This window comes from Mytilus galloprovincialis, chromosome 8 (genome assembly GCF_965363235.1).
Source record: "Mytilus galloprovincialis chromosome 8, xbMytGall1.hap1.1, whole genome shotgun sequence".
Lineage (NCBI taxonomy): Eukaryota > Metazoa > Mollusca > Bivalvia > Mytilida > Mytilidae > Mytilus > Mytilus galloprovincialis.
Genome location: NC_134845.1, coordinates 38366269 through 38382215, shown reverse-complemented (window position 1 = coordinate 38382215; position 15947 = coordinate 38366269). Strand labels below are relative to the sequence as shown.

Below are 15947 nucleotides of genomic sequence, written 5' to 3'. Positions count from 1 at the left end.
GGGGGGGCAATTGTTTATCAGACACAAATCAGCATACCTGTATCTGACGTTTGGATATGTATGACTGTGACGTGCTGATTTACCATTGTTATTCCTGTAAATTACCAAAATACATGTATATGAGTCGTCTATACGATCTTCAGGATAAAAATGATACTGAAGGACTTAACATTCGGCATTATGTCAATCTTGTTTTCTTGTATCAAATTTACAAAGGACTCGTATGTGACGCTCAAATAGAGACACATTAAAAGGTTAACAAAAGTTCATAGTTATCCAATATTACATTCCTTGATATGCCTTCTTTTTGTTTAAAAAAAAAAGTTCAAACAAAAACCACAGTGCTGGAAAAGAAAAGCTAGAAGAGGAGCTGCGAAGGATGAAAATCAAAAGAGAAGAGGAAGGGTATGTTTGATACAAATGAAATCACAATATTGTATGTCAAAAACTGCCATTTTATGACTTTGTAAGGGCATAATACATATGCATTATTTTTAATGAAATTTCATAATGCATAAGTTATATGAGCGGTATTTCATTTTGTTCTAAAATATAATATATACATACATACAACTCGTCTAAACACCAGCCAAAAAATGTTAGATCTGTAAATTTGCGTTCGATCTGATTATTGAAATGTAGTACTTACCTCGAACAGAAAATAAAATATGCAGGTTCTTATGTTTTCTAGTTTGATTTTGAGGTCCTGCACCATTTTCTACATAAGAAAATGCCTGTATCAAGTCAGGAATATGACAGTTGTTATCTATTCGTTTGATGTGTAAGAGGTTTTGATTTTGCAATTTGATACGAGACATTTCTTTTTAATTTTCCTTGGAGTTCAATATGTTTGTGATTTTTCTTTTTGACAAAACACTCCGCTGACTAAATCGGAAAAAAAACGTATGATTATTTTTCAGATACTATAAATAAGTTTTTTACTTTGGTACTACCAATTCATTGCATTTGAATATAGAGTTTGAAGTATTCCATTTTGAGTTGGAAAAAAATCCCGAAAATCGATTTTCACATTTTATTATTCATAATGCTAGCATTATATTAAAAGTTGCTCTAAAAAGGTTATCATATGGGCATATCGATTTAAAAAGTAACGGTTTCATCTGATAAAACACAATGATTTCGGTTGAAAGTTTAATAAATATTTTCGTACAACGTCTTTTCTTTTAAAAATGGCATATTGCATTATAAAAATAACGGTATTTCCTTTCTTTAAAAAAAATGCATGACCTATCGTCATTTTGTTTTTAAAGGATAACATCAGATCATCAGATGGTCGCTTTTAAAACATCGGTCACATCTTACCGGATAGCTCGATCGGACGCCTAACAGATAACTTGCTTCAATCCGTTCATGTCCGTTAGACGTCCGTTCTTATCTGTTAGACGTCCGTCCATATCTGTTGCATGTCCGTTAAGCGTACGTGTTATGCGTTCACGTCCGTTCTGTCCGGTGGAAAACTTTGAGCATGTTCAAAACTTTGAACGGACGTCCAACGGATAAAATGTCCCTTGAACGTCCGTTTTGTACGGTACTCGGCCGTTTCGTTTCCGTTTTGTATCCGTTACGTGTCCGTTATACATCCGTTGGAGGTCTGGAAGATAAATTCACCAACGGACTTCTACCGGACGTTTAACGGATAAAACGGATGTTGAACGGATGAGAGACGGACTCATATCAGACGTATAACGAATAAAACGGATGATGAACGGATCTGAAACGGATAAATGCCAATTGAAAATTTCGCGTCAGAAATGGCAATTATTGGTACATCAGATTTCTTAAGGTTCGTGAATTCTTATTATTCATAATCGATCTTAGAGTATAGGCACGTCTTCACAATCAAGCAGCTCTTATTCAGGCCAGACACTGCCCTTTGGCGGAGTTTTGAAGACCAAACCAAAGCCAGTTACACAGAAACATTTTGAATATTTATGCGATTTACATGTATTATTATTGTCGCCTTTGATTTTTCCGTATATCTTGTTCATCCATTTTATCCGGTACGCTTCCGTTAGGTGTCCGTTTTATGCGGTACTCGTCCGTTGGATGTACCTTCGACATCCGTTCTGTCCGGTACATTTCCGTTTCTCGTACGTTGCATATCCGTTGTGGGTCCGTTATGCATCCGTTACGCGTCCGTTTTATTCGGTCAGTACATCAACGGACTCCCAACGGATAACAATTTTGTCAACGGACAACTTTTATTTTCATCCGTAAGGCGTCCGTTCTTGCTATCCGATAAGGTGTGACCGAGGCTTTACGGAAGTAAAGTTGAACACGCATAAATTAAACATCCAACTTGTTATAGAATTTTCGGTCGTTTTGAGGTTGGTTTTAACACATTTCTATGTTTCAATATGAATTCAAAATTTACAAAATAGTAAACTAAGATACATCAACATGATAGAAACAAAATTGAAATTTTGCTTTCGTGCTCTTGAATATCATCTATAAAAAACTGTAAAATCGGTGCAATTTGGGTACCTTTGGGTATATATATATATATATCTGTACATACAGAAATGATTGTTTTACTTATATGAACGTTTTCTTGAAGCTAATTCTAATCATTACTTTCAGAACATTGATAAGAGATAAATCTGAAATACTATCGTCATTAAATATTCTTCACGAATCTGTAATGCATCTTCAAACCAAAACAGGACAAGCACAGGATAGAACCAACACTGCAACTGATACAAAGTCTGCTCAAAGTGTTGTCGACTTTGTGTTGAAGCATATGTTTGAAATGAACGATAAGCTGTACGTATTATATGTTTTATTTTTTATTTTCTGTAGAAATGGCATGATTAAAAGTCACACTTAGTGCTAATTGTTGTGCCTATCAAAACTTAATGTATCATTTTTTTTCTGAACATGCACCATTGAACAAAATTATATTCCAGTATCTCTAAATCTGTTGATTCCTATTTGAATTTTATCTAAGCAACAAATTCGTAGACTTAACCGATTCAAATAACTTAGCGATAATGTTGAACAGGTACTTTGCAAAAGCAAAGACGCTCGATCATTAGCTAATTCTTTTCAACCAAAGTCAAAAATTGCTCCTTCTGTGATATCAATATTTTAAGGAAAGTTGCTTCCAGTGGTAAATATTTTACTTGTTGTTTCTTCTTAGCTTCTTTTCAGAGTCAGTTTTTTTGTACTCATACTCCGAAATCAACCAATCACAATGTTGGATTTTATGTTTCGAGAATAATGATTGTCCTCCAAGCACTGAGCAAAGTTTAATGACTTCAACCCCAGGTCTTCATGATTTTATATCCTTCGAAGATTTTATTTAGTTTATAATTTAATTAATCGGTCGTCTCTTCCAGCTAAATTCATGATAAAATTGAATATCATGTTTCTTTTTACGTCCACTACATTTACCCGGCCTAAATGAATTTTACCAGGACATACCTACGTCATAATCAATGAACCGGCAATGATTAGTTTGTCCGGAACTCATAGGATCTTCCGGTTTGCTGGTGAAACAACGAAAACACTAATTTTTATCGTGCATAATACTAAAATGAAACCGATAAATTGATTATCTTGTTGTTAGCTTATTCTAAAATATTAGCTGTTCGACACAATATGAGGAAGTTAGCGCGCACTCGATAAAGGTTCATGTTGTGACTTGCAGCTGATATTTTACAATATCAATATGCAGACAATCTTAATATCGGTACTCGCATACCAAACGAAAATATTTTATATCAACGCATGTTTTACGTTGCAAGAAGAATAATACGTTAATATTTTACATTTTAGTGTAAAGTTAGATGAAATAGCCAAACAGACTGACTTACCAAACAAAAGCACAGATGCCTCAGAAGATGCAAAGACCAACATGTAAGTTTAGGAAATTGTCGAACATAGCACATGTGCCGTAATTAAAGAGATTCCGATAAGATTGAATAGAGAAGTTTGTCATTAAAACGTCCGGAAAAGATTTTGAAAATGTAATCAGTATCTAGAAAATCAATGTCTTGTCAGTCTTGAGTGGTCTTTAAAAAAGTTTCAGATTATCTGTGCTTCGTCATCTACAATAAATCAGACAGACGAGCATAGATTGACGTTAGGACACAAAGTAACTTAAATGCACACCCTAAAATTTTCCATTTCATTTGCTGTTTCATGGTAAAATATTATTAACAGTGATATTTAAATAGTTTTAAATAAACTCACAATCGCAGATAGATTTTTTTATTTATAAAAGTTATATAACATATATCGTATTAAATGGACATTAGCCGTCAAAATCAAGTTCACCAAGTTGACTCCAATACTCATATGCAAATTTATAACATATTAAAACCAAGGATTTGTATAGTTAACTATACAAATCCTTGTTAAAACTTATATCCAATTTACTTTAATTCTGAAACAAACAGTTAAAAATACATGAACTCGTTAATGTATTTTATAATTTCTCGTGTTCTTGATTCTAGCCGTCATCTCAATAAATATCGAGATTACCTATGAAGACTGTCGACGATCACATAACCCAATATTAATGTACACATAAATATGAATCGATATTGACCTCGTGCAAATGAGTTTTTCTACTCTGTTTGATTTCATGATATAGGTTGAAAAAAAAGTTATCTGTCGTTTTTATCTTTCCAAATTTTTTGTGTGTGGATCTAATCAGTCAACGGAATGGTTCACTTACAATTGTTACACTTTCAATATTGACATACTTTTCCTTTTACTGGCTGAACACGACTAATAAATGCGTAACCAATATTTACCTAATGAGTTGAATTGACGGTGACATGATTATTAATTCAGGGAGGTTGAAATATTCACTTGGAATTTAATGATTTATAAGAGATAGTATTTTGACTATTTTAGTACAATTGAACAAAAAGGAAATTATTATTTCATTATTTTACATTTACTAATGAATGAACGAAACTAAATCAATTGCTATTTTTTTCATACCTCGTAGTTTATGCCCTTTTAAGTTATAAATAATCGTTTGTGTTATTGCAGGGCTATGTTATCACATGAATTGCATGAGTCGATAAATAAAGAACTCAATCAGTTGAAAATTGACAATTTTACACTAAGGCAGAGATTAAAAGATTTAGAAGCAAGTCAAACAATTAACGAAAGCAGTTCAGCGGCAGAAGAAAATACCAAAATGTAAGTTTTAGATACTGGTGCTCACGATATATATTCATGAGTTTGTATGCAATTGCATTTAGTTTTGTTGATTTTTAAAAGACGTTCATTTAATTGTCCTAAAATATTGACAATAATTCATATATAGAAAGTACTTGTTCTTTAAAACCTCACACAAACGCCGACATTTGAATACACACGTTTCGTCGACACTGATCAGCAACAATAGAAAGAAAATTTGAAGTTCAAACAAGCACAAATAGAAAAACTTCAGGTTTCTAATTTTTCAAAATTGTATAAACAGCAAATTGATTATGTGAATGATAATTCATTACACACAGTAGTGTCTTCTTGACTAAAGATACTATCGAAATTGTGAAATGTTCAATGAACAGTGTATGATTGGATAAAATAATGACATAAAGGAAACCATAAATTTCCATAACTGACACGAAATGCTGTTCATGCTGTAATTACTAAAATCCCTTCATATAATTCTTGGTAATATAATGAATGAGGCATTTTGTAAATATCACGAAAAAAATATTCCTTTCTCGTCGCAACATAATTAGGCAAAATATATAGTTATCAATGATACTGAACATTATTACCATGGTCTTGTGGGATAACAAGAAATGATAAAAAGCATAGGATGTCAGTGAGTTCTGAATAAATATATAGTTGTAACATTTAACTTTCTTTTATTTATAAATGCATTCTACTGGATTAATGTTTATATAAAGATAGGCCTAGTTTACCATTTGCAGCAGGATCTGCCTACCCTTCCGGAGCACCTTAGATCATCCCCAGGTTTTGGTTGGGTTCTTGTTGCTTAGTCTTTAGTTTTCTAATTTGTGTCTTCTGTACTATTATTTTTGTCTCTTTGTTTTCAGCCATTGCGTTGTCAGTTTATATTCGATCTATGAGTTTGGCTGTCCCTCTGATATCTTTCATCCCTCCTTCAGTAATACATGATTGAAATTACAATCATTTTGTTCAATACATTCTTAAATATTTTTGTTTACTCAAGCACGAATCATTTCTTAATATAAAAGTATGTTTGGGAATCCTTGTGATACATTATTTACCTAATTCAATTGAGAAGAAAACGAAAATTCGAAATATTTTCATTGCAGAATAAAAATCGAAAGTGAACTGCAGTCAAAAAACACAGAACTAGAAAGGTTGGAACATCTTAATGTCACTCTGAAGAAGAAAATTGAAGATTTAGAAAAACAGTGTTCTAAATTTGAACAAGTTAAAAACAAGATTGATGAACAGTTCCAGAGTGTATGCAAAGAAAAAGACGAATTGAAAAATAGGTAGTAATCGTTATTTGCCTTACAAACGAAAAAATGCAAACCAGATATATTTATTTATATAAAAAGTGTTTGAAACTGTTGCATACAAAACCTTAAGAACCCTGACATAAAAACACTGTATTGTTAACATTCTATATAAGGAATTACTGTAATATTTGTGTCTGTCTATGAAGAAATAACATAAAAAAAATTGGTGCACACTAAATAACGCGCGTAGCGGGTTATTTAACAGTGTGCACCAATTTTTTTTTAATGTTATTTCTTCATAGACAGAAAAAATATTACAGTCATTTCTTATAATGTAATTCTAAATTCCTTTTTCAACCGTAGAAATCATGAAAAACGTTGATGACATCACGGTCACATGACTAAATTATTTCTGTGGGCTGATAAAAAAATAACGTCAGCCAATCAGAAGACGCGTTACATTCAAAATAAAATTATTTTAAAGTATATATAAAAATAGTGAACATTGTTAGAATATCATAAAAGTGATATCTCTGGATTCATATCTTGTATAATGATATATAATAAACAGATGCTACTCACACTTTAATGTAGAGTCCTTATGTTAAAATACATATTATAATCTCTAAAGGGTTATTTTGTTTGTTAAACTAGTAGTATTTATTATGCATTCATCTCTTAGAACCTAATTATGCTTTAAGTAAAACACACGTGATCCAATTTTCTTTTCAAATCACAAACAGTACAGCAATATGCGGCAATCGGTATTAAGCTGCTAATATATTATCAGCATTCATTTGTATTTTTTTTATAATGAGGACATATTTTAAAATCTTGTTTGTCTATTTTAAGAAGACGGGTTATAACAGGAAAACTAAGACATTAATGTTTATATTGTTTGATAATACGAAAATTCATCTTATATAGTGATTGATTGTTATTTGTTTCAATGAATTATAACATATTGCAGGGTTGCATCTATAGAACCACAATTCAATCAAAAAGAAAAAGAGGTTCAAAAAATGAAAAGTTCTCTATTTGAAAGGGAAAACGAAATTTTAAAAATGCAACAAGACAGGGATAACAGGTATTAGTTGTTACATAAAACTCTCTCTCTCTCTCTCCCAGTAAAGAAATACTAATTATATATACGTTTGAAAAAATCTTTGTTACAAAAATTTAAATAATAAATGTCGTTATATCAGCCTTTAAAATACTATCATACCGTTAACAAATCCGAATATCTTTCGACCATCCATCGATTAAAATTCTTTGAAAATGGGAAAACGCAAAACCATTGATAATTCAGTTTCCTTTAATTTATTATAGATTACATGCAGCTCAACAATTGCACAGTCAGCTTGACCAAAAGAACCAAACCATATCACAGTTACAACGGATTAGTGAACAACAAAAAGAATCAAACAAGAACAATGAGGAAGCTATAACCGCTCTTAGAAAGGAGAAAGACGATTTGCAAACAAGGTTGGTATAAGTACATTTGAAATTTTTTTTAATTTAGTTTCCATGCTTCATAAACTTTCTTAATGCTTTAGATAATACATTCCTATTTTCGGCATACAAACAACAAATATTTCAACATTCTTATTTGTCAACTTTTAATAGTTTCTTTCCTTAATTATGATAGAATCATATTTTACACAGGGCTTTTTTCAAGATGACCAAAGACAAACAATGTCCTCGCACCGATTTGTTTAGAACTTAATATCCAAGTCTCGGTACTTAATGTAGTTTGTATTTTTTTGTTTTTATTTTTCTCTACCATGTGTTTTGTCTATATTTCCTTTCGTTTTACTTTGTTTTTCTTGTTTGTTTTTATATTGATTCAGATCAAAACACTATTTTGACTGCTGTTCCCCTATTTTGGAGTGAGAGGTTTAGTTATCTAAAACCCTATTTTGGAGTGAGAGGTTTAGTTATCTAGAAAACCAGGTGTGATCCACCAATTTTTGCATAGGGAAATGCCTGTACCAAGTTAGGAGTTTGACAGTTGTTTTTCATTCGTTTAACCATTTGATTATGGACTCTCAGCTTAGAATTTTCGTTGGAGTTTTGGTATTAAAATTATTTCACTTTATGTTATAATTTTGTTTATGTCAATAAACAAATGTTGCTGTTTCAAAACATGTGTCGAATTTGTAAAGTAGAATTCATATGGTTTATGGAACTTTATGGTACCCTCCAATTCATATAAAAACAAATCTGGTTAACAAGCTAAAAAAAGCTAAATGAAATTTGTAAATATGGAATTAAAAAAAATAGATTAGACCCAGGGTTAGCAAATACCAGGGAATAGGTTAGGAATCTTTTTTCTAATTTCCATGAATCATTTTCCATACTGTTTGCTATAAACCAAACACATCGTAAATCAAGTTACTTTGCAATTAGTTTTTCCGTGGTTTGTGCCTAAACATAGCATTAGGTCTTCGCTGTTTTCACCATTTGTTCATCTTGGCCATTTGCAATGCATTATAATGAAATGTTCTCGTATCGAATAAAAGTGTTAAATGTAGAATACGGTGAGAATATATACAAAACTACTCTATTTACAGTATTTGATACGGGCAATAAGGAATCGTTGCAACATAGTTCAAAATCAAGAAACATCTAAACATATTGTCACATTTGTTTGGAAATCATTTTTATTCTATTTTCAAAATAAGGCCCTCAATATCAAGAACTGCCCTATTAATAAAACCCACGATATACTGTTAAATGTTTAGATGAGTAGATAATAGAGTGACCCTCACAAAGGATACAGAAAATTAATAAAAACATATGTGTTCATTTTTAGCTCACCTGGCCCAAAGGGCCAAGTGAGCTTTTCTCATCACATGGCGTCCGTCGTCCGTCGTCGTCCGTAAATTTTTACAAAAATCTTCTCCTCTGAAACTACTCGGCCAAATTCAACCAAACTTAGCCACAATCATCATTGGGGAATCTAGTTTAAAATTTGTGTCCGGTGACCCGGCATACCAACACCAAGATGGCCGCCACGGCTAAAAATAGAACATAGGGGTAAAATGCAGTTTTTGGCTTATAACTCAAAAACCAAAGCATTTAGAGCAAATCTGACAAGGGGTTAAAGTGTTTATCAGGTCAAGATCTATCTACCCTGAAAGTTTAAGATGAATCAGTTAACCCGTTGTTAGGTTGCTGCCCCTGAATTATAAATTTTAAGGAAATTTTGCTGTTTTTGGTTATTATCTTGAATATTATTATAGATAGAGATAAACTGTAAACTGCAAAAATGTTCAGCAAAGCAAGATCTACAAATAATTTAACATTACACATGGTCAATAGACCCCCTAAGGAATTATTGCCCTTAATAGTCAATTTCTAACAATTTTTCGTAAATCTTAGTAAATTTTTTAGAAAAAAATCTTCTCCTCTGAAACTACTGGGAAAATCTAAATCAAACTTAGCCACAATCATCATTGGGGTATTTAGTTTAAAAATGGTGTCCGGTGACCCCGCATACCAACCAAGATGGCCACCACAGCTAAAAATAGAACATAGGGGTAAAATGCAGTTTTTGGCTTATAACTCAAAAACCAAAGCATTTAGAGCAAAATTGACAGATGCAAATTGTTTATCAGGTGAAGATCTATCTGACCTGAAATTTTCAGATGAATGAAATAACCCTTTGTTAGGTTACTGCCCCTGAATTTGTAATTTTAAGGAAACTGCTGTTTTTGGTTATTTTCTTGAATATAACTATAGATAGAGATTAACTGTAAACAGCAATAATGTACAGCAAAGTAAGACCTAAAAATAAGTCAACATTACCAATATGATCAATTGACCCCCTAGGGAGTTGTTGCCCTTTTTAGTCAATTTTTAATAATTTTCATAAAATTTGTAAATTTTCACTAACATATTCCACCGAATCTATTCGACCAAGTTCATTATAGATAGAGAGACTTTATGCAGCAAACATGTTTAGAAAAGTAAGATCTACAAACACATGCCCATCACCTAAACACAATTTTGTCATAAATCCATCTGTGTCCTTTGTTTAATATTCACATAGACCAAGGTGAGCGACACAGGCTCTTTGGAGCCTCTTGTTTTTAAAAGTGAAGTTTTAATTTTAAATTGGAGATGAGTAATTTACTTCATTCAGTATCTTCAGAAGTTTTAATAACTTTTATTATATATAAAAATGCATTTTATAAATCAGTATATGTATATGGAATTTAATTTGTATATTCAAGACTGAGCAGTGTTGCAGGAGAAAAATTGACTAAAGGTAATCCCTCAATTACGGATCTTGGGGATCCAAATAGGCCAATGAAAATCAGTGAGAAGTACGGTGAATTATATGACAACGAATGGACTGATGCTATGGATAATAATAAAGCTGTCAAGGAATGTTACAAAGAATTGAATGATGTAGAAATAGAAGAAATAATCATATGTCATCTGCATAGATTATTAAAGGTAGATTAACATCAAAATAGGGTTAGAATACAATTGGCATGATAGTATTTTTTCTAATTCGAATCAGAAATGTTAACATAGTTATGTGAAGCTGTGGAATGATGCCATTAATAGATCCACTTTTATGAAACCTTTTAAATTATGGAATGAATCATATTGACCAGATAAAAGCAACAGTACGATGCCGCTGTTCAATAGTCACAAATCAGATTACAAACTAAAATCGTGAACTTTAGATAAGATGTTGAAGTTTAATTATTTTTTACTGCAGCTGTAATCATGATAATCAATGAAATCGAAGCACCATTTTCTGTATAGTAAATCGTTCTTATAGCACAAGTATTCTTCAAATGTACGAAATTTGAAGTGGTTAAATTTGTGTGTGAATACAATAATATATAAGGGCAACATTAGTATACCACTGTTCGAAAGTCATAAATAAATTGAGGGAAAACATATCGGGGTTACAAACTAAAAACTAAAGCAACAAAACAACGAAACAATATTAACATTGATTAAGATGTGAAACAAAAAACAAAAGACAATGCAACACACACAGAAACGAACTATGATATAGCGTACATGAGAAAAAAGGAAACATCATATAAATATTTTATCGACTTGACGCACTCTTTCAGAGAAACGATATTTTTTTTAATGAGCTTCAAAAATTTGTTTTGGTGGACTCCTAGGATTGATGTTAAAATAACCAAAACTAACCATACATGTAATTCTTTTGTGACTAAAAGTTGCTAAAAATTACCTTTCCAAAGTAATAAACTAATGATACCAACTAATTTCAGTGCTGCTACAAGGAATGCTTAGCAAAGGCTGATGAACAAATGCAAACACTTGGAAAGGCTTTTGCAGAGACTATGTGCTTAACGTTCAATTCGGTAAGACAATTTAAAGACTGAATGAATGATTTATTATAGTGCATATGTACAATTAATACCTAAAGTACAATAGCAAGTCAGGTAGGCTTTCGGTGCACTGTTATATTCATGATATTGTAACTATGATTATGTTAATTAAGGATAGAAAGCTTCCAACATTTATTTGCTGGGTTTGTTTATTTAAATTGTAAATCTTTATGATTTTCCATCAGGAAGAAGTTCTCAGCATGCCTGTATGCAAGGAGGCATCAGTGTTCAGAAGAGCAAAATCGGTGGAATATGCAAAGTACCTTTTTGAAAATCAGGTAAAATGTTCATCAAACATTTTAATAAATTTAATATTTTCATGATCACATAACTGAGCTCTTTTATTGATAAATTATCAGGATGATTTTAGCTTGTGTATTGCGAGTCAAATAAGCTGTTGCGATAACTATTCATTTGTTATGACAGAAATTTTCTGCAGGGAAAAAACAGTAGACTGATTTTTTATGTAATAAAGAATTAATACGAGGCAACCTATATACCTATATTGTTTTCCAATCCAACCATGCAGTCAAAAGTTTGTATTTAAAGTCCAAACCTGTCGACCGATTTAAATCACGAATTGGTGGATCCATATGATGTCTCTTTAACCAAACTAGCTAAGGACATTTTTACCACATGGTAGATTGTGGTTTGTCATTATGTCGTCTATTCTTTTAGTTAACAAACGTGACTTATTCCCGATTGTGACTGTTTTGCTGAATGTGAATTCGCATTACTATAAGACGTGTTTCTGTACTTGTTCATCCCAAATTCATGTATTTAGTTTACATGTTTAATGTTATATTTGTAATTCTCAACAGATTTTGTCAAATGTGTTGACGTCTTCTTATTATATATTTAGGTGTGATGGATAGAAAAATTAATCACATCCTCTTTATTAATTATATTAAATTTTGTACGATTATTTACGTTTGAAGATGGATTCATAACAAATTGGACATATATATATTACAGTTAATTGCTATTTATAAGTATTGCAATATGCATTTTGTTTAAATGAATTATCAGTATTTAGTTCTAAATCAATCGTAATTCTATCTCATTTTTGAATGATAGTTTTTCATATGTGACGTCATGCTGTTTCTAAATTTCATAAATTCAAATGTGGCATAACGTTTCTGCCTTTTCGCCATCGTATGTGACGTCACACTTTTTTTAATTACGTTTACGCCTGGACTGATTCGGATGTGTGTCTATTTTGTGATAAACTCGGGTTTAGTTTTCTGTAATTAGTTAATACTTCAGTTTCATTATGTATATCTCTTTCATATTCATTTGTTGAAATATACTGTTTAGCATTAAGTGTTCTATATAATAAGGATGTTCTTATCCCGTGCATGAAAACAATGCCGTATTTGTCAAAACCTTTTCAACTTTTGATCTTCAGTGTTGTACAACTTTGTACCTTTTTCACGTTCGATCATTTTTATCTAGGCGTTATGTATTCAGGTTTAGTTTTCTGTAATTAGTTAATACTTCAGTTTCTTTGTGTATATCTCATTCATATTCATTTGATAAAATTTACTGTTTGCTATAGCATGAATTGTTCTATATAATAAGAATGTTCTTATCCCGGGCATAAAAACAATGCCGTATTTTGCGAAACATTTTCAACTTTTGATCTTCAGTGCTGTACAACTTTGTACTTTTTTCACTTTCGATCTTTTATATATGGGCGTCACTGGTGAGTCTTGTGTGGACAAGGCGCGTTTTTGGCGTATTGAATTTTAAACCTGATGCTTTTTGTTATCTATTAATCATGTTTTTCTTTGTCTAATATGTTCTCCTATTTATTTGTATTGTAGTCCTGTAATATTATGTTGTCATTTCAATGTTATATTTAACTTTGCCATTAAAGTGCGAGGTTTGGCATGCCATAAAACCAGGTTCAACCCACCACTTTTATTCCCCTTTAAAAGTGTCCTGTACCACGTCAGGAAGATGGTCATTGTTATATTATTGTTCGTTTCGTTGTGTGTTGCATTTTAACGTTGAGACGTGTGTGTTTTCTCTTATTTTTGAGATATTGAGATAAGACGTGGCACGGTACTTGTCTATCCCAAATTCATGTATTTGGTTTTCATGTTATATTTGTTATTCTCGTGGTGTCTGTCTGACGTGGTCCGTTTCTGTGTGTGTTGCGTTTCGGTGTTGTGTCGTTGTTCTCCTCTTATATTTAATGCGTTTCGCTCGGTTTTGGTTTGTTACCCCGATTTTGTTTTTTGTCCATGGATTTATGAGTTTTGAACAGCGGTATACTACTGTTGCCTTTATTTACATTCATTTAATAGGGATTGGTAATTTTAGGCGGCAATAATTAAAAAAAATAAATAGACTTGGAATATAGGATTCTAATGATTATGTTTATCAATTAGTTATCATTCTAGGGGATATAATGTAGATGGCTATACTAAAGTATCACCGTTTTTATAGAAACTTTAACTTATCCAATAAACAAATCACACACCGTACAGCTGTTTGCTAGAATCATACATTCCTACACTCTATTGATTCCATTTTTGATAATAGATTTTGGTAATGAATTTTTATATGACTGTTTTTTTTTTACATTCACTAGAAAGTCACTAAATTCTGATCTCTTTTATAAAATGTTTAAATTTGTCACAACAGATTCTAAATTTTTTTGTTGATATAGATATGTCATAAATAGTGCAATTACCATTTGTTTGTCGTATTCAAACATATTATTGCAATTTGTATTTTTTTTTAGATTTTCTGCAGCAATATTATGAATGACTGGAACTATAACTATAAAAATGAAAAAGTTATGCAGCTATTGATGACTTCATCTTTCTTTGAAAAATGTGTCTATATCTGTTGGGGTATGGCCATCCAGGACCCCGTGATGTATTTAGATGAGGACGTTCCAGCCGACACACAAATTGATAAGAACACTTATAAGGAATATGTCAAAAGTGGAAATACAGTAGCCTTTGTTGTGTGGCCAGCATTGTTTCTTCACAAAGATGGACCATTACTTTACAAAGGAGTTGTACAAGCTTACTGGAAGTAATTGACCAATTGTTATACTATACATTGTTTTATGTGTAGACAGATATATAAGAGTGAACTTGGTAGAAACTTACTGTGATTAATATTTATTTATATATATTCTAGTTATATAAAAAAAAAATAGATGTAGCTAAAATTAAAAAAAAACCTTGATATCACCGTGTGAAAGATAGCACACTGTTAACTGGGGTAACATGAAATTATTTAATTGTAATATGTAAGCTTGTCTCGCTAAACTAATACTAAGTATCATTAGGGAATATTATTTAGAAACGTCATTAACAAGAGGATTTTTTTTAAGTGGAAACTTGGGAAATCGGTTAATATATTTTCTGCTATCGAAGTATTTTAATTAGGGAAAACATTGTTTGGGTCAGTATTGAACCAATGTATTGGCTGAAAAATGTTAAGTTTTCTATATTGATAAAGGACAACTGGAGCCAGTCCTTTTTAAAATGTGTTATTTAGAAATTCAGTTTGCCAACCTTATATTTTTTGACGAAAAAAGTTATTTATCATCAACAATTAGATGAGGATGTTCCAGCAGACACACAAACTGAGAAGAACACTATAAAGAATTTGTCAAGAGTGGATATACAGTAGCCTTTGTTGTCTGGCCAGCATTGTTTTTACACAAAGGTGGACCATTACTTTACAAAGGAGTTGTACAAGCTTACTGGAAGTAATTGAAAATTTTTAATGATATAAATCGTTTCATGTGTAAACAGATAAATAAAGATGAACTTGGTAGAAACTTGTTTTATCAATATATATTCTTTTTATAGAAAAAAATAAATGTAGATGAAATAAAAGAACAAGTTCTTTATATCACCGTGTGAAAGAATGCGTATTGTTAACTGAGGTAACATAAAACAATTTAGAAATTAGTTTTGGTATGTTAACTTGTCGATATAAACTTGTATTCAATATCACCGAGGAAAAAAATATTTAGAAACGTTATACACAGAAAGAAAATATGTTGCTGTTACAAAAAAATCAGGAGATGATAGTAAAAAAAAGTTTTCTGTTCTCGAAATATAAATTAGAGAATAATATTTTT

General features: G+C 31.4%; 2 protein-coding genes across 2 annotated transcripts; both read left to right on the top strand.

Moving 5' to 3' along the window:
- Positions 1 to 324: 324 nt before the first annotated feature.
- On the top strand, positions 325 to 6483 carry LOC143043023 (uncharacterized). The gene is made up of 5 exons (XM_076215520.1): positions 325 to 405; positions 2602 to 2784; positions 3799 to 3879; positions 5026 to 5178; positions 6294 to 6483. The coding sequence occupies exons 1-5, from the start codon at positions 380 to 382 to the stop codon at positions 6481 to 6483; spliced, it is 633 nt and encodes a 210-aa protein (XP_076071635.1). The 5' UTR covers positions 325 to 379.
- Positions 6484 to 7421: 938 nt separating this feature from the next.
- Positions 7422 to 14955, top strand: LOC143043274 (uncharacterized). The gene is made up of 6 exons (XM_076215661.1): positions 7422 to 7533; positions 7776 to 7931; positions 10685 to 10910; positions 11714 to 11806; positions 12019 to 12111; positions 14586 to 14955. The coding sequence occupies exons 1-6, from the start codon at positions 7469 to 7471 to the stop codon at positions 14886 to 14888; spliced, it is 936 nt and encodes a 311-aa protein (XP_076071776.1). The 5' UTR covers positions 7422 to 7468; the 3' UTR covers positions 14889 to 14955.
- Positions 14956 to 15947: the final 992 nt, after the last annotated feature.

What these genes read in the sequence shown, in the direction of transcription:
- LOC143043023 (XM_076215520.1), top strand. Translation starts at nt 380, where the DNA reads ATGAAAATCAAAAGAGAAGAGGAAGG. An exon ending in TTTGAAATGAACGATAAGCT is followed by an intron (nt 2,785 to 3,798) that starts GTACGTATTATA and finishes TTTACATTTTAG; the next exon opens with TGTAAAGTTAGATGAAATAG. An exon ending in GCAGAAGAAAATACCAAAAT is followed by an intron (nt 5,179 to 6,293) that starts GTAAGTTTTAGA and finishes TTTTCATTGCAG; the next exon opens with AATAAAAATCGAAAGTGAAC.
- LOC143043274 (XM_076215661.1), top strand. Translation starts at nt 7,469, where the DNA reads ATGAAAAGTTCTCTATTTGAAAGGGAAAACGAAATTTTAAAAATGCAA. An exon ending in ATCTGCATAGATTATTAAAG is followed by an intron (nt 10,911 to 11,713) that starts GTAGATTAACAT and finishes AACTAATTTCAG; the next exon opens with TGCTGCTACAAGGAATGCTT. An exon ending in AGTACCTTTTTGAAAATCAG is followed by an intron (nt 12,112 to 14,585) that starts GTAAAATGTTCA and finishes ATTTTTTTTTAG; the next exon opens with ATTTTCTGCAGCAATATTAT.